At 41.5% G+C, this 26,138-nt stretch overlaps 1 protein-coding gene across 2 annotated transcripts in view; it reads left to right on the top strand.

Annotated features, from left to right (window-relative positions):
• Sgcd (sarcoglycan delta) overlaps window positions 1-26,138 on the top strand; it is a 925,964-nt gene that overhangs the window by 700,931 nt on the left and 198,895 nt on the right. For both annotated transcript variants that reach the window (XM_052758279.1, XM_052758280.1), the window contains one exon: window positions 18,263-18,364. In XM_052758279.1, the coding sequence (XP_052614239.1) occupies window positions 18,263-18,364 (102 nt within the window). The remainder of the gene's footprint in view (window positions 1-18,262; window positions 18,365-26,138) is intronic.

The following is a 26,138-nucleotide window of genomic DNA, read 5'->3' on the forward strand; positions in this document are numbered from 1 at the left end:
AGTATTACTAATGTTTCAGTGCATTTATTGTTTATCCAGTAGTTTTTCAATGTATGTTAATACCTTTAATACATGCCAGGCATTGCTCCAGCTATAATTTAAACAATTTCTCTCTCTATGTGGAATTATATTCTAGAGAGGTTAACAACCATACACAAGTTAGACAAGTGAGTAAAAACTGGAATAAAAGGCATTAGCACTGTCGCTGGGCAGATGGAGGAAGAGCTGCTGGTCTCAGAGCAGTCAGGGAAGGCCTTATGAACAATATTTGAGCTATAAGCCCAGTTAACTGGAGGGGCCAGTTACTCAGAGAACAAAGAAGAGCACTTGAGGCACAGGAAATAGTTGATACAAAGGCCTTAAGGTTGGACCCATTTGGTATGCTCCAAGGAACAGCAATATGATGAATAAAGCTGGAGTGGAAATGGGATCTTCCCTTCTATACCCCAAGATCAAGGACAAAAGCCTGTGTGTGTGTGTGTGTGTGTGTGTGTGTGTGTGTGTGTGTGTGCGCGCGCGTGCGCAATGTTGTATTAACATAATTCAGACTTGACATTTTAAGGAATAAGCAGTCTCAGACATGTGACTATGAGAGAGAAGTAAGTCCCCTGAGATTGACGGGGGGAAATGACACTAATCACAGTTGGCATTCTAAACCACACCCCTGTTAATTGCTCATTGGATCCTACTACACACTTGTCTACCTGTTGCCACCCTTGCCTTTGTGCTTGGAAAATCAGAGAGGAGAGTTTCAGGTATTTGCCAGCTTCATTTGTGTGTAAAGTCAACGATGGGGGTATCCGTTTCCTTCTCTTCTCCATGGATGAATTGCTATCTTGTGAGCAATAGCTCTGTAACTACCCTGGTGCCTTGCCATGTAACCTGGTGAAAAACATTCCTGTGAGCCCCGAATAAGAGCCAAACGCTGTCCTCTCTATCTAAATGGGATTTTCCCCCTCTCCACCTGCCAGTCTAAGCAGGAGTATCTGGTTTGGGGTCTTCTCACTTGCACATTCCTTCCATCTTTGGAACAGGACTCAGAAGAACTATCCATGCACAGAGCCAAGCAGTCAAGAGAGGCAACCACCTACCACCAGTTATAATTGCTGGCTCAGCCAGGATGCTTGAGGTTTCAAGAATTGAGGGGTACATTCCCTGATGCAGAAGGACATGTTTTGAGTCTGATGTAGACATAATAGAAACCAGGTCTTTGTAATAAGCAGAGGAACTAACTCAGATGAATCCAATATGTTAGGCCTGGACCTATGGGAAATAACTCTATTGGCTTCAGTCCACAATGACCAAAGAACTCATAGTCCATGTCAGTAAAGAACAGAATAACTTGAGATCATCCTGGCTGCAGAAATCTCTACCTTGAAGCTGGAGAGATGTTTGCAGAGGATAACTGAGATTGAGCTTATAACGAATATAAGTTCAGTTCCCATCACCCTTATCTGGTGGCTCACCCACTCCAGGGGATCTGGTGTCCTCTTCTGGCCCCTGAGAGCACCTGTGCTAATGTGCACATACCCACATATAAACATAGATACACACACACACACACACACACACACACACACACACACACACACACACAAACACACAAACACACAAAACACACACAAATAAAAATCAAGTAAAACCTTAAAAATAATAGAGCCTCTAATTTTAGGAGGTCGTTAAAAAAAAAAAAAACAGAATATGCCAAGACCAAATCTCTATATTTTACTTATAAAAAAAAGAAAAGAAGTTACATTTATGAAACCCCCACAGCTCACCTTGCACTGTGCCAGGAAAATGAAACCTGTTCAGTCTTGACACCCTCCTCCTAGGCAGCATGTCCCTACTTTGAAAAAACAGAAACCAAAGTTAAAAGTAGGAGGTGGTTTGCCCAGGGTCACTTAAGAAGTAACTGGCATCCCACTGGCATTTGAGCATAGGCCCTTTGGATGCTGAAGCTGCCACTGCAGCAACCCACAAGGGATGCCCTTTTAAAAACTGAAGTTCAGAAAGAAACTAGTGAGACATCCCTGAAGCTGCCTTCCAAATACCTGTTAAAATGTGCATTTTCTCAAGCTATTCGTGTACTCCTTTTACTCCACCGCTCTGAAATGGCTGTGTGTGTGTGTGTGTGTGTGTGTGTGTGTGTGTGTGTGTGTGTGTGTTTCTCTGACATGCTCTCATTCTTATACATATGCCAGTCATGACGACAGATGCTACATTTTTAGGGCTTGCCCATTACAAGGCATTGTGTGATAAAAAAAAAAAAGGTGCCTTAGGTGATAAAACATTTTTTTTTTTAAAGAAAATGATTGGAGAGTTTTCCCAGCACCCTCTGCATGGAATGAATGACATAGCTATTTCAGTCACAGGGGCTTCCTTTCACCTGGGCTTGTAATTTCCTGGGGTCGTTTTGGTTAAATTAGGTTTTAATTCTGAATGATTGTTGCTGGAAATGTTCCCATGGGCCAATTCATATCTCCTGAATAATAGGATTTGATCCAGAATTGAAAATGCTAGTGAAGTAAATGAAGGATGCCTGTCGTGTCACCTTTGGGACTAAGCTGTAGGTGTGTGTTTTTCAGATAGAAAGCTGTCTATAGGTGAATAAAGGTGTCACTACAGTGTACATACCTAATGCACCTACAGGCAGAGAAGCAGAGGATCCCCTCGGAAGAATCCCTCCCCAACTTCATCTCTCATATATTTTTAAGCACGGGCTAAGAGAAGTTTCAATCTGACTCCTCACTTTATGCATTTTGCCTTCTGCCAGCATTTAAGCATGAGAAAGGGAAGGCTGTTTTCTTGTTAAATTGCCTGGCATGCTCATGATGTTCAGAATGTAGAGATAGGAAGTCTTACTCTGTCTCATACAGAGCCATTAATAAAATGAGAGTAAATCTCTTGTGACCCTGTGTAGGTGTGTGAGATACAAACCAAGAACAGATGGATGAAATAGCTATAAACTCCTACCAAACTATGCCTAAGATTACAGTGCATTAAGCTGTTGATGTCTTAGCCCCTGTGGAAGGCATCCCTCTGGGCAAGGTCAAGAATACCCTGATTCTTTTAGTCATGGTTCACATGTGTCTGACTTTTATAATCTGGAGAGTCTGGGAAAGGGCTCTGAACCTGTGCTTAAGAACTCCCAAGAGATTCCCTCCTCATGGGAATGGAGGGACCGACAGGTGCAACAGTAATGACTATGGATCGTACAAGGTCTAAGAAAGCCTATGTCCTTGGCAAGAATGGCATTGGTTGCATAGCTTTAAGGGGTGTGTGGTAGGTGAAGAGATTGTCTAACATATACAAATCCTTACTGAAAGCCTTAGCTCAAAGTTATACGATTCTCTTTCTAGAAACTGCATGTGGGGATCAGGTTCTCTAATGTTTTATTAAAATTCCCCAGAGAAACAGAATAGAATAGAATAGAATAGAATAGAATAGAATAGAATAGAATAGAATAGAATAGAATAGAATGGAATAGAATAATGGATGACACGGGGATCGCCCAATGACAGAGAAGTGGAATGAGATCTACATGAACAGCCTGGACATGAGTGGGGGTAGTGAAGGGCGAGAGTCGAGGGAAAGAGAGCTTGGGGGAGCGGGAGATCCCAGCTGGATCAACAACAGAGAGGGGGAACAAGGAATAGGAGACCATGGTAAATGAAGACCACATGAGAATAGGAAGAAGCAAAGTGCTAGAGAGGCCCACAGAAATCCACAAAGATACCCACACAATAGACTGCTGGCAATGGTCGAGAGACAGCTCAAACTGACCTACTCTGGTGATGGGATGGCCAAACACCCTAATTGTCATGCTAGAAATCTCATCCAACGACTGAGGGATCTGGATGCAGAGATCCATGGCTAGGCCCCGGGTGGATCTCTGGGAGTCCAATTAGTGAGAATGAGGAGGGCTTATATGAGCGAGAATTGTTGAGACCAAGGTTGGATAAAGCACAGGGACAAATAGCCAAACAAATGGAAACACATGAACTATGAACCAATGGCTGAAGGGTCCCCAACTGGATCAGGCCCTCTGAATGGGTGAGACAGTTGATTGGCTTGATCTGTTTGGGTGGCATCCAGGCAGTGGGACCGGGTCCTGTGCTCATTGCATGAGTTGGCTGTTTGAAACCTGGGGCCTATGCAGGGTCGCTTGGCTCAGCCTGGGAGGAGGGGACTGGACCTACCTGGACTGAGTCTACCAGGTTGATCTCAGTCCGCAGGGGAGGCTTTGCCCTGGAGGAGGTGGGAATGGGGGGTGGGCTGGGGGGAAGGTGAGGGGTGTGGGAGGGGGGGAGAACAAGGGAATCCATGACTGATATGTAGAACTGAATTGTATTGCAAAATAAAAATTAAAAAAAAAGAATAATGGATGATAACAGGTATGTAGGTAGGGTAGGGTAAGTAGGTAGGTGACAGATATATAGATAGATAGATAGATAGATAGATAGATAGATAGATAGATAGATAGATAGAAAGAAAGAACATGTGAGTCCAAGAATAAATATATTTATTGTAGAGAACTGACTTACATGACTGTGGAGGATGACTAGTCCCAGAGTCTGTGGTTGCCACTCTAGAATCTCAGAGGGACAATGATGCATCTCCAGGACAAATCGAAAAGCCTCAAGTCCAGAAGAATGCCATGTTTTGGTCTGAATCTGTGCTACAGAAAGGGACTGCCTTTACATTCTCTCCAGGACATCCATTGATTGAGTGAGGCCCACCCACACTAGGAAGGACAGTCACATTTGCTCAGTCTACCAAATAACATGCTAATCTCATTAGGGGAAAAACCTTTAGACATATTCAACCTGGTTTTTGACAAATTTATGTATTTAATGACAAATTTTATATATCTATATATGGTTTAGAGCATGATGCTTTGGGATTTGGCATGTTGATTCATTGTGGAATGGCTAAATCAAGCTAATCAGCATCTGTATTACTGCACATACTTTTTTGTGGTGAGAACAATTAAAATCTATTCATACAGCAACAATAATATGAAAGAATATATTTTATTAACTATAATCAATATCTCTTTAAACATCTTCCTCCTGTCTAAGTTAGAATAACATTTTGCCAAATGTCTGGAGCTGTAACTGCATATTCACTTAAATTACTTTATATCTCCAAATATGGTATAAAAAATGGTTCTCAATGGGATATAGAGTTTAACATCCAGTGTTGTCTGGCTGGCTGTCCTTCTGGCTCAGAAAATTATCCTGACTCTGGGTCCTCAAAACCACTCAAACCTTTAAGGGTTTCCATTTCCCATGTTAAGGGATAGATTGTGGGTGTGGAAAATGTGCACCATGGCTATTGAAGAAGAAGCTAAAGAGCAAAGTAGATCCCATTAGTTGGTTCTAGTCCCTTCCTACTTGATAGCTTATTTCCAGGTGAAATCACTAATGGGCTGTAAGGCCCAGGGAACAGAGCACCCTCAATTTTGGTGAACCTTAAGACACCTCTTCTGTCTCCTCTGCTCCTGGGTTGCTGGTTTTGAAATAGCCTGGGAAATAGTCCTGGGAACTATCAAACACATTTTTTTTTGGCGTACTCCTTTAACTCATCTCTTTCCCTTATCGTCTTCTCTTTCCATCTTCTTGACACTGGCAGCTCCATCAGTAGCCTTCCTTTCTTCCTCTTCTGCAAACCTTGGAGCATATTGAATCAAGGAAGTGCTAAATGGTGTGTGGCTGAAGGAAATCAGAGGAGGGAGTCAGACGGAGAATCAAGAAAGACATAGATGAAGGAGCTTGAGGATGAATGATTCAGGGCTTGCCAGGGACATTTGCACTGCTCCAGGCAGCCTGTTAAGCAGGTGACATGCACAGTTGTGATAGCCATCTTATAGATAGTGAAAGGATCGGGGAAAGTCTACAGCTCTTAATTGTTGGAATCTGAACTTCAAAATGGAGAACTGTGATTCTGAAACCTGTGGTCTGGTCTATTGTTTTTATGAATTTATTTAGAAAAAGGAAGCAGAGAGAGCATTCAAAAACAGTTATTCAAGTTGAACAAAGTCACAGAATCTATTATTATCAACACATTTCAGAGAGCTGCTTTTGGAGTGAAATCTGAGGCTCTGTGTGATCATGGACATCTCATTAGAGTCCACCTAAATTGAAGTGTAAATCTCAGCTTTATCATTCCATGAGTTAACATGTTTTTGAGCATCTGGCTACATGAAGAACACAAGCCCACACTCCATAGAGGCATCTTCTCTAATATGTTGTGCATTGGTCCCTTACCACCTCTGAGTGTATCGCCTGACTCTTATTCTTTACCTTAGGGTAGACATTCTGTGATGGGAGTTACTTCCATACCAGCCATTCTCAGTGTCCTTTCAGTGATCCCCCTGTCCAGATCTTCCAGTAGCTGGCTTTTTCTTTCCAATTGGGTTTTTCCAAAAACAAAAACAAACTTTCTAGACCTCTTGTCTGAATCATACCCATCCCCTGTACACACACACACATACAATGCTTACACTTTATCCTCCTCTGCCTCATTTTATTTTGTAATGTGTCATACCTTTGGCTATCTGATGCTGGTTACAAGAGGAACAAAGAAGTCATGTCATGTGTTTATCCACTGAGAAGACAACACTGGATTCTGAAAGGGTTCAACTGATGCCTTGTGCAATATCCAACTGTCCCACCCTGTCAGGAGCTCATGTATGAAATGTGAAGATCATCAGGGCTTAGGAGCATAAGCATGGAGGCACCAGTAATTGTCACCATTGGACAACCATTTCTCCTGCTTAGTTTAACACTAAACAGGATCATGGAAATTGGTGGTTAAGCTGAGAGACGAAGAGTACTTCTAACACTAACTACCCTTTGGAAGACCAATTTAGACACTAACACTTGAAGAGGAGACCAAGTTAATTGGTAGCCTGTTTCAGTGCCCAGAGAAGCTTCCGTATTTCTGAACTCCTCCCTGGAAACCTTCCTTGCAAGTATCAAAAAGGCACTGGGCCCTTTGAAGCTAGAGCTTGAAGCCTCATGAAAGACACTGTCTCGTACAACTGACAACTTTTCCTAATGAAAACAGAGAGAAGACAGAAAAAGCAGGTCCCTTGGGGCATATACCCTGGGGAAAGAATCTATTTTGGAAGGGATTTTCGCAGCGTGCATTTTTAGCATCACTCATGCCAGCATCTTAATCGGGCTTTACTGGTGGGAAGCATTCACCTAGCAGCAGGGATTGCCATGGAAGGGATTTAATCCGAATACTTGGCAGAGGCCTAATCATATTTCACTTATTTTCTTTTATGTGTCTCCTTAAGATAAATGAGTCTGCTCCTTTATCAACAATGGCTCAAGAATCAGAATCTCCCATTTTTCACCCAGGACAGGGGATGTAGCAACTTGCACTTTATTTTCCATCTCTCATTTTCTTCCTTTCAAACAATCGATAAATTCTCCTCCGATGTCTCTTTAAAGGTTGCTTACAAGTTTCAGCTTCAGAGCAATGTGCTGCCATTGGTTTTTATGACTAAATCCTTTCTGCATCTGCTATATATGTGGAGTGACTTAAAGAGCTTTTTTGTGTATGTGGACTTCTCACCCCACCCCCAACCCCCATGGACTTCTTTTGCAAAAGTCCAAACCACCCAAGTCCTCATTGTAGTCCCCTAGATGGTGAGCACCAGCTCCCAGCAACAGCTATGACTTGTAGTAGTTTACATAGCAATCTTATTATTGTACATTCTCTTGGAATTCAACCCCTTTTAGGTGGGAAAGACTTCTATATTAATACCATCCAAGTCCACACTATGGTTTGGGAAGATGAGTCAATTGACATAAATAGCTAGTGAAGACTAGAAGTCAGTATGTTATATTTTTTCCTGTGATTCTGTAAGGTCTGTGTGCTTGAGTTCTCTCACAAACATTCTGTTTTAAGTGCTTTTATTTTTACTTTTAATTATTATGTATATGTTGGTGTGTCTGGGTATGGACTTAGGCACTTGAGTGCAGTACCTGTTGAAGTCAGAAGTGGGTGTCAGATGTCCTGGAATTGAAGTTATAAACAGTTAGGAGCTGCCTGGTGTGGGTGCTGGACTGAACTAAAGTCTTCTGCAAGAGACCTGTGCATCTGTCTGCCCCCGCCCCCACACTCACAAACAGCCTTTTCTGGGCTTTTGGGTTGGTTGTTGTTACTGTTGTTACTTTGAGATAGGATCTTATGCTTTAGGTCAGGCTATCCTTAAGCACCTCACTCATGGCCCTTCTGCACTGCATGTGCTGGGATTACAGGTCTGAGCCAACAACCCCAGTTTAAGAACAATCTTTAATGTGCTGGCCTAGCTATTTTCGCAAAGGCTAATAAGCATACATTGGACTGAATATGTGGTATTGGAACTCACTGACTTTTAAGTCCCACTTGGGTTCATTTAGAAGCTGGGCTTTGGTTCCTTGTGACTACCAGAAGAAGTTTCCTCTGCGATAATAAGTGAAAATGTACTCCTGAGTCAGAGAGTATGAGAGATGTTTGGGAAAAAAGACAGCTTAAATACTGGCCCTGCCTGTGCAAACAGGTAGAGGGGTGGTGGCTAGGCATGCTGGGGCTCTTAAGCACCTTTTCCTAGTTGACTGAATTGCTCACAATTCACCAACATGATCAGTCATAAGTGGGTATGGAAATATAAACCTCCATGGTTGTAGATCAATAGAGAACATCAGAGTATTTCAAATGATAGATGTTCCTTCCTCCTGTGTTACTAAGTGATTGTCCTGATAAGGCCCATGGACATGTCACTTGGGTGAGAAATCAATCTTCACTGTTTAAGACTGCTGAGGTTTTCAGTGCCAGTCTCCAAAGTTATAACCTGGATTCTTTTGAATGATATATGTGGATTGTCTGATATAATCCTCAATTTAGAGATAGTAATTACCTTGATTACCTAAGTGTGGCTGAGGACTAGAGTTTGAGTCAATGTTTTAGCTAATGCTGTCTGATTCCAGAGCTTATACCCATGGTCAGTATGCCAAAGCACTCGATGTGTGCATGCATGTTCTGCTAGAGTGACAGAGGAAAGCAAAGACGAGCAGTTTCAGAAGGGCATTGGGGATCAAGAAACAGCTTCTCACAGAAATGGAAACAGGTGCTTTCAGAGAAGCCCTTAAGGATGAGTAGGTCTTGGTGGATTTGTCAGTAAGGAGACTTAGGCTCCCCTGTTCCATGTGTGCTTTGGTAGACTGCCACCCCCTTGACTTAGTCACTTCAGAACAGTATAGAGCAAAGACTGGTTATCTATACATTTCTCTGGTAGCTAGAAAACATGGGGTGCTTCAGATATAGTAACCTTCGGTTTCTAAATCACTTGAAGCAACCTTGTGAATGAGTAATCACGGTCCTGATCCACTGAGGTGCCAAAGCAATTTAGCAGTATTATTCACTGTCTTTCTGTCTAAATCTTTCTCACTCCCTCCCTCCCTCCCTTCCTCTCTCCCTCCTTCCCTCCTCCCCTCTCTTCTACCCCCTCCTCCCCCCACACACAGATTTCTGATACACAATCCTTATGTGAACTAGGAGGTAGCAAGTGTAGAAAGTAGAAAGTCCACAATAAGCCTGAGTGACCAAAGAAAGGAAATATGCATGAAGTTGTGATGACCCAGCATATGACTGATAGAATCCAAAGCTGTGATGGAGACACAGTGTGTCTTGTTGGCCCTTTCCTTTGCTGTTGTGTTTATCACCCATCACTGCTGACACCTGGGTTTCTACTCCCTAGCAGAGGTCAGTAGCTGCCTGTGCAGCCTCCCCCATATTTTGTCTTGATCCCCTAATGTATCCTATGTGAAAGCTCCATCTTGCCTCCCCTGAGAAATCCTTCTTGACTCTTGATCTGTGATAGCCACAGAAAACTGCCAGCCTATTCCTTTAATAGTGTCACACAAAGGGCAAGCAACCCTAAGCATCTGTCACTGGCCTCCTCTTGAACTTGCCAGCTCTCCCTGCCCAGTACACATCTCTGAACTGGCATTCTGAAGTGATTTGGAGGATCCCAAGGCACAGACTGCTGAGCCCTGAACCAGCTTCTCTGGGAGCATTATTTCCAGACTGTCACTCTTTGGGAAAGGACCTTGTTAAGGTTATATTTGCATACTCTAAGATTCACCTACAATGAGGGTGCAATTCAGTGATTTTCAGTAAATTTACCAATTTGTAGCTATCTCTACAATCTAATTTAGAGCATTTCCATCACCTCAATATAATCCCTTGAACCCCTCTGAGGTCGGTTCCCATTCCCACACTAACCCTTGGACAACACTAATCTACTCTGTGTCTCTCTAGATTTGCTCCTCAGGACATTACATATAAATGAAATCATATAGTACATAGGCTTTTATGTCTGGCTTCTTTTACTTGGCATAATGTTTTTGAAGTTTATTCATATTTTGGAATATATCAATATTTTATTCCTCCTTAGTGCTAGCTAGCATTCCTTTGCAGAGATAGAGAATATTTTCCCTTTTTCCTCATCAGTTGTGGGATATTTCTTGTGGTTTCTGTTTATTCCTCTCCAAATGGTGCTGCAGTGAACATTTGTGGGTTATTGTATGGACGTGGGCTTAAACTATTTTAGTAGGTACTTTACACTGTAATTCTTGGACCATATTGTAACTGCATGTAACAATCAATCTTTCTTAAGATGCCCATGCCACTTTTCACTCACCCTGGTACCACATTACAGATAGTGTATCTCCATATCTTTGCAATCATGCATGCTACTCATATATGGTCTTTTAGCTTTTGGAACTCCTGGCAGAGGTGATCCCATCTGTATGTTTTTGTACCACCTGGCATCTGGCATACAGTTGGAGCTTAACAGGGCAATATAAGACATGATATTGAGGAGTTTTGTTGGGGAGATAGAATTAACCCAGCCCCTCAGTTTGTCCGTTTGCAAAATGAAGCTAACACCACGAACCACCATTCCCCCAGAGTGATGAAAAGGATTAATGGATATAATGTAAGTAATGTGCTTTGTATAATGCTTGGGGAAAGGGGTGGCTTTGATTGTCAGCATTTCAATATTTACAAATAAGCATTTCATGGAAAACCTTTTGTATATAACACATCCCTGGCTTTTCTTGCAATTACGTATTTGGGGAACTGTGAATGAAATACTCGGCTCCATTAGAACAAGAAATGATACACAAATGCTTTATCTCAACAAATTTGAAGTCCGGTGAGGAAGAATGTAGATCTGCATGGCTGATTATGTGATGAGATAGGAGAGCAGGAATACTTACAAGGAGATTTAAAAAAAAAAAAAAGAGGATAAGAAGGTCTGAGACAAGAGGCAGGACACAGGACACTGAGATCTGAGAGAGCTGAGCATCTCTGGCTTTGGGACAGCAGTTATGGAGAAGACAGCCTCAGCAAAACCATAAGATGGCAGAGAGGAGCACAGGGGTAGGAAGGTTATTATTAGCAGGGGGCGGAAGGTGGGGCGCATATGTAAACATTCAAAAACAGAAATGATGCAGAGGCCAGGGAGAGATGGGGATGTGGAGGCTAGCAGGTGAAGGCTTGGGGGAGGGGGCTGGGAGGAGTGGAGGGAGGGGAAACTTTGTTCAGGATGTATTGTATGAGAAAAGAATAAAAACAAAAACAAAGAAACAAGATGAAGAGTGTTGCCTGTGTGGTTAAGAAGTTCCATCTTGGCACTCAGGGTGAGCTGAAACCAGCCACAGGCCCAGACAGCCACAGATGCACCCCATGCCTCACACTCTGCGCAGACAGGAGCCACTAGAGTGAACAGGTGTGTGATAGAGAAACGAAGGAGGAGAAGCTGAGTGGGTCATGCACTGTATAGAGAAGCAGAACTGAAAGCCAGATGGTGGTAAGGAGAAGGCTGATTGATATAGGTGGCCTGTGCTGCCACCTAGAGTCATGTGATGTCTGGGCCTGTGCTGCAATGGAGGGTCATGTCTGGGTCCATGGGCCTACCATAGCTAGGGTCTGTGTTGATGTCCATGGACCATGTTACTACCAAAGGCTGTATGAATGCCCATGGTCTAAGCCACTCCCAAGACTACGTTGATGTCTGAAAGCCACACTGTCACCAGCACCATACCAATCTGAGTGGCCTGTGCTGCCACCCAGGGCCATGATGATGGATAACTGGGCCCAAGCTGCAGCTGAGGCCCATGTCTGTGTGCATGGTCCTGGTCCTTGCCAGATGCCTCAGCAGGAGAGTTCCTCCCCGCCAAATGCCCTCCTGGAAGAACTGGCCCCAGTGGCATGAGCATGGAAGAGCTGGCCCCAACCTTCAGTAGCCCTCGGAGACCTGTCCCCACTCCCCGGCTGCCACAATTAGAGAGCTGAGAGCTGACCCATACCACATGCACACAGGAGAGATGGCCTGCTGGAGTGCATGAAGGGACCAGTTCTGCAGAACAGTAGCTGCGGGATCTCCATGACTTGGGCAACAGCAGGATATAGGAGAGAAGTTTCAGTGAGGCTCCAGTACTGATAGTTTACCAGCATCCAGAGGCCTTGAGGCAGACTAACAACTCATTAGCATTTGCTAATAAAGCTGTTTGGGCAAAGGGGGTATATAGCATGACACACTACATCAAATGATTATGTGATGGAGAAGTAGAAAAGACAGAGAACTAAAATGTTTTTCTTTTCTTTTTTTTTTTTCTTCTTTTTGTTTTTGGTGGGGAGGCCACAAGGCTGGAGGCTGGACATGGAAGGATTGGAAAACAAATGGAATAGGGGTGCAAAATGTGAAATTCAAAAAAAAAAAATCAAGAAAAAGAATTATGTTTTTTTAAAAAAAAGTTCCATCTTTACCTCTGCCACTGCTGTTTTGTGTTTTAAAATCTGAAAAACTACCAAGATGGTTCAATACATAGATGTTAAAAGTGACCATCTATAGGAAAAACACAGCCTGGAAATCCTAACACCCTAACGCATGGGCCCAAAGATCACCATGGAGACAAGGCAGAAAGATTGCTAGAGTTAGTGGTTGGGAGAGTTAGGCAAAACAGTGCATCCTGGACATGATGGGACTCTTATACTCCTGAACTCACAGCAGCTGTGGTTGCCTGCAAATGACCTACCCAAGACCAAGCCAACCAACATTACAGCATGGATGGGGAGGAGTGCAAGAGCACCTACCCCTTGTCTGAGGAGCTGGTGCAGTTCATGACTGCCAGGCAGGGTAGGAAGAGTGAGTTTTCATTAGGGCTGTGGACCCCGGTATGTTGAGTAGATTTCAGTGACGGCTTAACACCCATGTGCATATGAGCACCAGGAAATATACCAAGCAAAGTTATTAACATGAAGTTGGGGAGTGGGGTGAGGGTATCTGGGAGATAGAAAACCTAAGTATTCTTTTTCATTCCTTATACTCATCATTAAGCAATTATTGCATGTTGGGTCTGCCCATCCTGGTTGAGAAAGCATGTTCTAACAATTTGGAAGCTGGTATAGGAGCAGACCTAATTTTAGCAGTTTTGTAACCCCACCCACACCCAACCACTACCTTCTCAAAGGTAACTGCACAAGATTATCATCTCTACATGGTTTGACTGATGAATATTTTAGCTTTTAAGATGTGTGAAGGTGATACCATTCTGTAGAAATCACACTCCATATGGGCTCATCTTTGTCTGGGCTACTGAGGGGTGTTGGGTAGAGCAGTGGACTACAGCTGTCAGTCATGTAATCATAAGGGTCAACAGGTGCTAAACTGTGATGCTCAGTCTATTACATAAGACAAATACATTTTCTACCAGTGATATTTTTAACCTATGGCCTGTTTCAACTAAATCCATGGAACGTAACATCATTGTTAAGTTATAGGACTTCTTTATTTAGAATGAATAAATTCTTTCACTTCAAAGCATTTGTTGAATGGGTACTACTTCCCAGGCAAGATTTTAGAAATGGAATGTCTAGCAGTGAAGAAAATAGCCCAAAGCCTTACACCCCATCAAGCCTACATTCTCATGCAGTCTTTGTATCGTCTAATATCATTTCCTGCTTGGTTCAAATCTAATTCATGCCCTACCATTAAAACTGCTTCAGGAAGAGATTGCCATGTGAGTGCTTACTAAAATAGCACTTGGCTTCACTTCAAGACTCAAATGTGCTGACAGAATTAAAACCTGGCTGGTGCTGATGCAGCAGGAAGATCACAGGAACAAGAAAGCACACTTCCTTAAAACCACATCATACCACTCCACAGTGACCAGCCAGCCCTTAAGGCCAGCATCCAGATCCACTTGGCTTGGGAGTTTCTAGATGTCTTGGTATCTGGCCCAACACCAGGCCCTGCCATGTATTGGTTTCAACTAAGAGAATTGGGGTCACATGCTCATGTATGTGGTCCCTTGACACTGAGGGTTCTCTGCCACTCTTGAGTGAGGATTCGCCCCTGACTCTTAGGCTATCCTGCTACTTATCTTAAAAGGAACTGAAATTTTACTGTTTGAACAGGGGAGAAATCAGTGGGTCTTTGTAAATACATATTATATGTATTTAGTAATAAATATCTCTTATATCTTATTAGTAGAAAAGTTAGACCAGGTCTGTCCTGCAACTACTATCTTAGTCCTGCCCTCAACTGCTTATTTTAATTAAAGATGCAACCATTTCAGATGAATCTGATGCCAAGATATTGTTGATGAATCTTTGACACAGTCTATGAAGGAGACACTGAAAGTGGGCAGACATTTAATTTACCACTGTATTCTGCTTTGTTAGTGCAGAGGCCAGCCACATCACATTATTTAATCAACTTACACCACCAAGTATTTTTAAACAGACTTAGAGAGCAAGAAGAAGACTAGAAAACTAAAGCTTATGGTACATGAACATATGAGGAGCCTCTAAGAAGGAATGGGAAGTTGGCAAGGTTGTGATGTGTTTGTAGCCATAAGAGAGATGGAGATAAAAACTAAACTACTACTATAAGGGATTAGCTGGTTGTTGGGACAGATTGGTCTTTCTTGGGTTTTGCTTATTTCTCTCTTTGCTCTTCTTTGATTTCTTCTTTTTCTTTTCCCTTTATTGCAAGTTCTCCCTGCTGCTGGTGAGACACATACATGTCCAGCAGCCTGTTGCCTTTCTGACATGGTTTGAATGCCTTTTCTGGGGCTGTATTGGCAGAACTGTGTCTATAAATGCCAGCAATAAGAATATAGGTATGTGACTGCAAAGCAGCCATGTGGCTCTCTAAGATCTGTTCTCATCCATAGGCTGAAGCACGCTTATAAAAAGGGATGGGGGAAAGTGCCCATTGCCATTTTTGTCATTTAGTTCCATCCCAGCAATAGCAGTACTGAATGTATTGAGACACACACCTGATGGCTATGTCATAGAACGCTGTTGTTTGAGTCTGAGATCTCATGCCATAGTGAAATAGGCTAGGGAGAATATGTGATGTCCTTAAAGCAAGGAGGCTGTGGGCAGTGACTGTGTGAGAGGCCCACCCAGAATTGACAGGAGCTCGCTGAGATTTCAGTTTTCAAATGTTACTAGGAAACAGAGAGCAATAAAACCAAAGCATGTGCATAGTTTACAAATCTGTAAAACAAAAGAGGACTTTAAAATGGCATGAAAGAAATTGAGAGTACTAGGAGACTTTGAAGTTGATTATCGTTGTGGGTAGGTGTCATGACAGCACACATCTGCGTTCCAATGACTGAAGCCCCTCATTTGTACTTTGCTGGCTGACTATGCTTCAAGGATTTTCAGGGCTGGCAAAATTTCAGTTGTTTTTCTTAGTCATAATGTCAAGTTGGGGTGATTTGGGGGTTCTGAGGCTGCATCCTATGCACTCTTCACTAAATCAAACTAGCGAAACAACTGGGGAGAAACAGAGAGAGTTTCATACAGTTCTGACTGGCCTGGAACTCAGTGTATAGCTGAAGATGACCTTGAACTCCTGATCTTCCTACCTCCACTTCAGTCTTCTGAATACCAGTAAATAAAGAAGGGAAGTTCAAATTCTGTTACATTTCCCTGTAAAATGTAACTTAAGGTAAATAAATGAATGAAATGAAAGTTTTCTCAATAGAATATCATAGCTGATAAATTAAGAATTTAATGAGACCAGGCTATTGTATGTTTGGAACTTCTAGTGAAATTGTGTCTCCTTCTAACAGAGATTATGGATTGCTGATAACATCATAGTAAGGATGCTATGCACCTCTTGGTAGAAAAATATCCCGGGTGGCAAAAAGGAAAACTCTCCCTTCCCAAAGATAGGCATACCGTGTTCTCAGAACCTGTAAAGTTGCTACTGTTCTTAGCTAAGGGGAGTTAAATTTGCAGATAGAATTGTGTGTGCAGGTGGTTATAGAAGGGAAAGGTTGTCCTAAAGAAGCTGCATTAGTTACTTGTCTCTGCTACAACTGAAACTCTGGAACAAAAACAGCTCAAGGAGGGAAGAGCTTACTTTGGCTCACAGTTGAAAGGGACCATCCATCATGGTGGTAAAAGTCTTGGCAGCAGAAGGTTGAAGCAGCTTGTAACATTGTATCTGTCTTCAAGAAGCATGGAGCAGTGAATGTTTTTGCTCAACTTGCTTTCTCCCTTTTATGGAGTCCAGAACATCAGCCCATGGAATGGTGCCTCTCACAGTTAAGGTGGATCTTCCTACCTCAATCAACCTAATCCAGATAATCTCCACACAGATGTGCCAGGAGGCTGCCATACTGTAGGTAATATCTCAGGAGTAGCCCAAACAGCTTGTCTCCTAGATTATTCTAGATCCTGTCCAATTGACAGTATTAGCATGAGCCTAGGGAAGTCGCAAGCCTAAGGAAATCGCAGAACATTCGTCTGTGGTCAGAATGCTTAGCGATTATTTAACTGGCTGTTACTAACTTTGAGGGTGGAAAGAGGTCATGGACCCAGGGCTGAGGGAAGCCTGTAGAAGCTAGACAATGACAAAGATTCTCATTTAGTCTTCTCAAAGTAACCACCAGCCCTTCTAGCACCTAGAGTTTAGTCCCATGAGCCCTTAGGCAGAATTCTAACATTAAGGACTATTAGATACAAAAATTATGTTGTTTAATACTAATGAGTTTATGGCTAGCAGTTCACTAAAACAATAGAAAACAAACACACCTCATTTCCTAGAATATACTCTGGATACAGTCTTCCTATAAAGCTCTGTCTGAGGCTGGCCAAGGCTCCTGGTGTAGCTGACAATTTACAGAAAATACAGCAGTCAGAGGAACCTATATGAGATGATAAGGCACAGGAAGAGAAAGGAGATTGTATTTTATCAAAATAAAGTGAAATACGCACATGGAAGAGAGAAGAGGGAGGGGGAGGAAGGGAAGGAAGTGAGGAGATATGAGAATGATGAGAAGGAATGAATATAGAAATCGCATTATCTGGGAAACTATCGGTAAGTGATTCATTAGAGAAATACTGTCTGGAGGCTATAGGAAACTAACTAGTATTTCGTCTATCAACCAATAACAGTAGAAAATGTCATTCAAATAAGCAAATTATTAGAGAGAAAAGTATATTATCAGTGAGGTGTGAACACTGATATGGGTATGTGCTATTAACACAAGAATGATTGATAGGGTTTGATATTTTATGTTTGTTATTAAGGAATGATTGTCAGGAGGCACTACAAAATATATACGGTATTCGGATTATTTTTGAGTAAGAGGGAGGGAGAATGATGGGTAGCAATAACCATGAATTGATACATGTTGAAGATGGATGGTAAGAGGCTGCTGTAGATTTCTACCTTTGCATGGATTTCAGCACTAACACAGCAAATGCTCTTTAAAGTGCTAGTCACTGCTTAGACTTCTCAAAGGTTGAAGAGCCAAATAGATCACGTGCAAGCACTCAATGGGACCACAAGCTGTTGGTGTGAAATTTCTGCAAGGAATTTGGGAAATAGGGTCTTTCATTTCCATCCTTTTCACCCCGCCTGCCTCCTTTGCTCTGTGCAGCCTAGGGATGAAGGCCTCCTCTTTCTGTGCAAGTCAGTGGCTCAGGGGCATTCTCAGAATAGAATTTGCTTGGAATAAGTGAGCAAAAAGAATAATATGCATAATTGTATTGAACAATGCCTCCTGGTATTTTATGTTCATTTGGATTCCCCTCATCTCACTCCTGAAAATATTTTTAAAAAGAAGAAGGAAGGAAGGAGAAGGCAATAACTGTTTCAATTTTTGACAGCCTCGGGTATTTGGAAATGTTAGCTCATCACATTTTCCCTGTTGTGTCTGTGTGTCCATTGCAGGATGGAATGGGGAACTTAAGAATCACAGAAAAGGGTCTGAAGCTGGAAGGAGACTCCGAGTTCTTACAACCTCTCTACGCCAAAGAAATCCAGTCCCGACCAGTAAGTTTCTGATGAGAAAAGAAAGCAATTGATGCTCTGAAATCTAAATCTGGGGAAATCTACCTTGCTGGCTGCTAAGATGGCAATTTCAGATGGTGGTTAAATTGGCATTTGAACCTGAAGACTCAGATAACAATCATAGGTGTGGTGCTGTAAACAAGATTATCCCACCATGTCCCTTACCTTTGTGGCAGAGATAATAGTAGCCACTGTTTATCAACTTCAAGATGATGCTATGAACTGGAAGATGATAAACACAGTAAAACCCTGGTACTAAACCTGTGAAGGATAATATTACTATTGTTTTTAATTGTCAATCATTTCAAAGTCATCTGTGATAACAGAACTAATGAATCATAACTTTGGTTTTCATTTACAATTCATATGTTCTAGCCCATGCTGTCTAGAATCAGTTCATTATCAACAACTGTGATCTAAAATGGTATTTAATGACTGAATGCTGTGTGCCATTGAGGTGCAGGCTGGCTCTGTGTGTGTGATTAATTCAAAGGTTGGTCATTGTGGTAGAAACTATTGCTACTCCATTTTACAGATTAGTGAATTAAGACATTGATAAGTAAAATGTCCAGAATAAATTTAAAAAAAAAAACAGAGCAAAGATTTTGATTCTGGAAATTTAATTCTAAAGCTTTTTTGTCAACTAGTCTGTTGCATAAGGTTTTCATTTTTCTTTCTCGTAGTAAAATGCATGATTCCTACATAGTGTACCTTCAGTAGTTCAGGTTATCAAACTCAGTGGTTAATGATGTCTGTTGTTGTTGGTTGGTTAGGATGATGGTCTGAATGTGAACTGTCCCCCACAGAGTTATGTGTCACCTGCTAAGTCTGCAGTTGCCAGTGCTTTCTTGATAGGTTGTAAAATAGGTAGGAAGTGGAGGAAGTGTGTCACCGAGGGAGGTCCTTCAGGTTTATCATCCAGCTCTGCTTCCTGCCACTCTGTGCTTCATGGTCATTAGACACGACACGTAAGCAAGCAACCTCACACTTGTTCCCCCACAGTTTCCACCTGCTGCCTTACCAATCACACACATACATATAGACTTTGCTGTCAACATGGGAGCCAAAATAAACCTTCTCCTCCCACCCCTGTGTCACTTCTTATCAGATATTTGATTATAGTGATGAGAAAGCTAATACCCATCACTTTCTTACATAGGCTTTTACTTATTTAGTTTGTGAAGAAGTAGAGCTCATTGGTTGAACATGTTTATTAAATCCTTCACTTTGCATATTAAATCCTTCACTTTGCTTTACTGTCCACATGAAAGCTAAGACTGACTAGAAAGTTCCTCTACCATCATTTACATAATATGCATTGATTGGAATAATTAATGAAATCCAGCAACTTGGAATAGTGGCTCATTTTATATGAGGGCCATATGAGGGCCAGGATTGTAGTAGACTAGATCTAACTCTACTTGCAGAAGTACTCCATTCCTATCACATCTGGAATACAACTCAAAGTCCCCCAGCAAGGCCTGTCAAAATCTTTTTAAAATTGTTTTTAGAAAGAAATTTGTGTGTGTGTGTGTGTGTGTGTGTGTGTGTGTGTGTGTGTGTGCGTGCGCGCATGCGCCACATACACAAGTACACGTGAAAAACCTCACCACAATAGAAATAATGATGAACATGTCCACCACCCCTAAGAGTCTCTCTCTGTCCCCTTTTAACCCCTCTGTCCCATCAAACCATTCTGTCCTCCACTGCTTCCAAGAAACCATTCCATTACTCTGTCCTTACTTTGCATTTCTCTAAACTTCATAGACTTGGAGTCATATGTGATGTTCATTAAAAAAAAAAAAACAAAAAAAAACCTTAAGCATAAAATACCTTTGCCACTGCCTGACTTTTTTCCTTAAAACCATCTATTTAATATCTAACTTACAAAAGTTCTGTCTTTTACCTGCAATTAGGCTGTCTTGGTTTGCCAAAAAGAGATAGGAGATTATGGTTCAAGGGTATAGGCTTTCCATTTCTCTCTTGGAGAACATTAGAAGACACAGAGAAAAACTCTCTTGGAGAACATTGGAAGACCTAGAGGGAGATGGGGAATTGTTCGCTATGAAATGGAATCTGCATCTCTTTGACATGTCACAAGGGAAAACAAGTGTGTTGACAGAAAATGATAAAGGAAAAATGATCAGACCTTTAGGGCTAGTCTATAGACCTTCCTCTGTGCAGGTAGAAATTAAGGCATTTGAAAAAATTATCATTCTCCTGTCGAGGAAGATGGAAAGGATGATGGTTGGGTACCACTGAACCCCAGCCCTCAGTGATGCCTCATGTTCCAACAATACTACTCTGCAGTGTTTCCATTCTCCTCTTTTGAATCACCTACAGTATCCTCCCATGCAGTGTTACTGCTGTGTTTCACGGGCATCCCCTTCTGCTCTTCTGAATCAGAAGAGACTCATGCCAGTTGACTGAGATTGAGAGCCACTCTAGGTGGGGTGGAGTAATAAAGAGATAATTGTCTTCAGTTTGGTTTTCTGTCTCACTGATCCAAGAACTGAGATAAACCATCCACACAACATTCAATACTGTATCTGATTTCATTAGTGAAGGCTGGAGTCCTGGTAAAAAGCACTGCAACATTGTTGGGTGTGGTGACACCTGCTTAAGAAGACAAATTTACAACTGTGAGTGATATCAGTAAACATTAATTCCTGAACTACCAACAAATATCTAGGCTGAGTTTCAAAGCCTCTGAGAGTTGACTAAATCACTTCACTGAATGGTTGGGGTAGTAATGTCTAGTGAAGGAGCTAGGACTTACCTTGCTACCAGCAGCTCAAACAGACCTAAACTCCACGACTGCAAGGCCCCATGGTATTCCTGCTGAGCTGGCCTTCAGTTTTTCTCATCATACCAGCTTGGTGTGATAAGTTGGGTCACACTTGGCGATTTCCTACTCAGTAGGGGTAGCTGGCTGGAACACACCACTGAGCCCTTGAGAGGGGTCAAGGAGCTAGGAAAATGAACCCCCAGATGATGAATGATGTAGAAAATACGACTTAGTGATATCCGATCTATCCACTTATGGGACAGTCTCTATTTAATAAGCTTCTTATCAAGGTGAATGCCTTTGGAGGGATCCACCCTCTGCACTGTTGGCTGATGGATACACCTAACCATTATGAACCTCATTTCCCTACAGATATCCATCGACAGAGCTACTTTTTTTTTTCAGATGGGCAATAATGATGATTTCACATTTTCCTGAAATAACCACATTTGTTCATTTGATGTGAGCGAAGAGAAGAAATCTGACCCTCACACAGAACAGAGGATCTAGCAAAGTGGGCTGATGTTTCTGACGGTAGACCTGGGCAGCACTCTCCTGCTCACTGTGTTCTCTAGTCTACCAGTCTCTTTCAGTCATGGTGGTCTATATCCAATCATTCCAATCCTTTGTATTATGTGCCCTTGATGTCCCTTGCCTCTAAGGTCCCTTGTCCTCAGCTCTTGGTTTACAGAATTGCAAGTATACACACCTCATCAAGGAGTCAATAAAAATTAGGTTTTATTTTTCCCTTTGGAAAACGAAGAAGGAATACTTATTTTTAAAAAATGCATTGTGCTTTGCTTTAAAAAAATAAGTATTCGTATTCATTAAACTCTTTATGGCTTGCTTTCTATTTTTCTCTTATGCTTAAGTGTTCCATGGTCATCCAGTTCTTGTGTCCCCACCTCAGCTTTTACTGATTATACAACTGACAAATACAATTGGGTATATTAGAGGCATATAGCCTTAGTAATGGCTTGACATGTATTGTGAGGTGACCACTACAAACAAGACATTACCACAATCCTTTTCTGTTGCCATGCAGGTTTTCTAAGCTGACTTCAAATGAATACATATGAATAACTTCAGAGCTTCCATATTATACATTAATCCAAGACTTAGTTATATGACAACCAAAGGTCAGGACCCAATGAGTACATGTCTGCACTTCACCTACCCCTAATGACTACCCTTCTATTCACTGTCTCTGTGAGTTCAGCTTTTCCAGTTTCTGCATTGTACTGAGATCATGTGATGTTTGCCTTTTTGTGCCTCAGCAGTTTCACTTAGTTTAGTTTCCTCCATATTGCTAAAACTGACAGAGTTTCATTTTTAGGTCTTAGTCATATTTTATTGTGTAGACATACACACATTTTCTTCATCCACTCATCTATTATGTATGCTTGGATTGACTCCATGAATGGCTCTTGTGTAATGTTGGAATAATCTCAGGAGCACTGCCATCTCTTTGCCATAATAATTGTTTTCACTGGCCATATATTTTCAAAGCTGGATCACTATGTCATATGAGAGTTCTTTTTGTTTTCTCAGGAGTGTGCATAGGTTCTCATCTCATAGGTACCCACCTACCATCAGCATGTAAGAGTTTGGTTTTCTGTACATATTTGTCAGCACACACTATCTTTCTTATTTTTGCTAATGCACCTCTAACAGATGTGAGATGACACCTCATAGTTTCAATTTGCATTTCACCCGTCATTAGTAATATTCCTGAGATTAGTCTTAACAAGGCTGTCATCCATTTGCATATTTCTTTTGGGGAAAAAATGACTACTCAGGTCCTTTGCCTTTTCTTAATCAAATTGCTATTCTTCGTATTGAGTCCTGTGTGTTCTTTATATATTTTTACTTCAGTTCCTTGTTAGATGCTGCATGTTGTACAGATATTTTCTTCCCCTGCAGAGGTTGGTTTCTCACTTTGGTGATTATTTTCTTTGCCTTTGCCATGCAGAAGCATTTGTGTGTATTTGATGGAATTCTGTGTAATTGTTTATATTTATTTTTGATGTCTTTGGTTTTGTTTCTTATAAAAAAGGAGTGAAAAATCACAGGCAAGATCAACCTCCCCTTTTTTTCTGTTAGCCATTTTATCAACTTAGGTGTTACATTCGTCTATTTTATGATGATTTTTGAGTATCAGATAAGATTACAATTCCATCTCTTCTCGTTTGCCTTCCTCTTCTCTCTGCCCTCACACGCAGATATGTATATCTCATTTTCTCTGTACCATTTATTAAAGGGATTGTTCTCTCCCCATCATGATTTTTGGTTCTTGCAAAAGAGAGCAGTTGACTGTGTATGAGTGGGGTTGTTTCTGGATACTCTGTTCTGTTTGGCTGATCTGTGTGTTTGAGTTCATTCTAGAGCCATTCTGTTTTGACTGCTCTAACTGTATAGTCCGATTTGCCATCAAAAACTATGATGCCTCTGTCTTTCCCCTTTTTCATTTTGAGATTATCTGCATACACACTGGCAGATGGTAGCATTCTTGGAACTTCGGCTGGAGGCTAAAGCTGTGACTACCTATAGGCGTTCTTCATTCTGTCTCAAGGACATGCCTCCCTTTTTGTGTTTATCCCTCTCATCACTACACACACCAAGCTCAGGTTGGGCAGAAAATTTTGGATTCAAAATGTTTTGTTTGAGGGGAAAAAAATATCAGAACTAGCTTGGGGTGACAGACAGGAATGCTGATCATTTAGTTGTAGTGAGCTACGCAGAAATCAAATGAAAGCTACGGTGGTGTCTCCTGAATAAGCCAAACAGCTTCAACTCCCAGCTGAACATATTGCACACAGAACAGTATTTTCCATGCCACTTGCATGGAACATGAGCATCTTGCTGTCTTTAATTAAGAAGTTAACTGGACCATGAAATATTGCCCGGGTAAATAAAAATGATTTGTACTAAGTCAGAGTGGGGCATTAGGCATCTTTGCATTTCCTTGCTCACACATAAATCAGGATAGCATTACACATGGAAGGGTCATCCATAAGCCCATCTGTACGGTGAAGCCAGGCACCATTCCCCCATGTAGCTGCTTACATGTTGTAATTTATTGTGGCCAATACTGCAAACCAGCTGCTCGCCTTTCTTTTTTTAAACAGACAACAAATTATGAATAGCTAAACACTGACACTAGTTGGTTTGTTTTCCTGGGAAACAGATGAAAGTATTCAAAGGGTTTTTTTTTTTTGTTGCTGTAGAATTAAAAGAAGTGGTAAGGTCCTTTTAAAACTTTTTTTTCTCTTCTTAAATCAAGTTATTAGAACTATGGAGGACTCTGGTCAGATGTCAATTGCATTTACACTAGCCATGATTGTTGTAGAGGAAGTAGACGTAAGCTTGAAGTCTGAGACAGTTTAATTGTATAATTTGAGGGTCATTCAAGTTGCCTTGAATTCTTTCTTATGCCCCATCCATCATTTTGGTCTCATATTTTTGAAGTTCCTGAATCACCGAAAGACATTTTCTTTTTCAAGCTAATCTCATACCATAAACACTCCTTCTTCATCCAGTATGAAGTATTTGTGCAAAGGATTGGAGATGCCTCACAAAAACTAAAGTGCAATAACATATTAGGTATAGATAGAAAATGGGGCACGATTGGGAGGAATCTAAGTAGAATAGGAAGCTGGAATAGAACACACGGGAAGACTCAAAGACTAGAGTGTGGCTGTGAATTATCCAAAGGGAAAGCAGAACTCCAGAATCTATTTAAAACCTCTTGGATAGAAAGGGAAGTTGTTGGTGGGCAATTAGTGTTTTGGGCAGGCTACTGATTCGAAGCTGGACAGTCAAGTTCTCTTTATAACGTCCTATTGATGAGCAGTGGGCCCTTGAACAAGCTCCTTCATGTCTCAGTTTCTTGGTCTTTTGGACATGGTCAGTGGTTTGCCATGGCTTGTCGAAAGTCACAGACTTCATTAAGCAGATTTCCCTTGGAAACTCAAATCTAAAGCGATGGGGGCCCAGCAGCCTGGTCTACTGCCCTTGTTACCAGCCATAAGATACCGAGGTCCTGAGTGGGTGCCACATACCCAGTCTGAAAGGCACTAGCCTCACTCCATCTCCAAGTCTGCTGCAACAGCTTTCACGTAGAGACTTTCCCAAGAGAGCCAATCCAAAATATAACCCTTGCCAGGTGGCTTGATTTTCTCATATAACTTCATAGTACATCATTTCAATTCATATTCTGTAGGTAGAAATTGTATAGTTACCTATCTACTTACCTATGTGAGTCCCCTGCTCCATCAAATCTCCTTAACAGCACAGACTTAAAAGTATGATACTAAGGGTATATATTTGTCCCAATATAGTAACAATTTTACTGTAGGCAGGTATCTTACAGTGTCATTAATAAACCTTAAACACACAAACACACACACACACACACACACACACACACACACACACACACACACACACAATCAGACTCTGAAGCATTCAGATGCTGACTCCCTTAATTCAGATGCTGTGTCTACCCATTTACTAGGTATGTGAGCTTGAGTAAATGTCTTGACCTTTTCTGTGACTTACTTTACTCCCGAGAAAATGAGTGCAGTTGTAACTCTACCTTATAAGTTTATTTCAGCACTGTGGAAGCTAATATATGTAATTTATAGAACAGTGTCTCAAATACAAGTAAGTAAGTTTGAATATGATAATTATATGTTGCTAGCATTTAAAAATATTATTATTGTCTCTATTTAACCACTGAAGTTCCTAGACTCACGTCTCTGACAGGGTAGGAAGCAAAGTTTCTTTGAACCAATGAATGTTCTCTTAGGTCCATACTTGTCAGTTAGAAGCAGGGAAAAGCATGTCCTTTGAGGAGTTTATATGTGAATTAACTATCTTTTCCATGCATGTGCTAAGTATTCATTCATATGGCAGGTAGCATGAGCTACAGTGTGGGCTGATGGGAGACCGACAGCTCAGTGGGTG

This window comes from Peromyscus californicus, unplaced genomic scaffold (assembly GCF_007827085.1).
Source record: "Peromyscus californicus insignis strain IS unplaced genomic scaffold, ASM782708v3 Scaffold_3__1_contigs__length_106647218, whole genome shotgun sequence".
Lineage (NCBI taxonomy): Eukaryota > Metazoa > Chordata > Mammalia > Rodentia > Cricetidae > Peromyscus > Peromyscus californicus.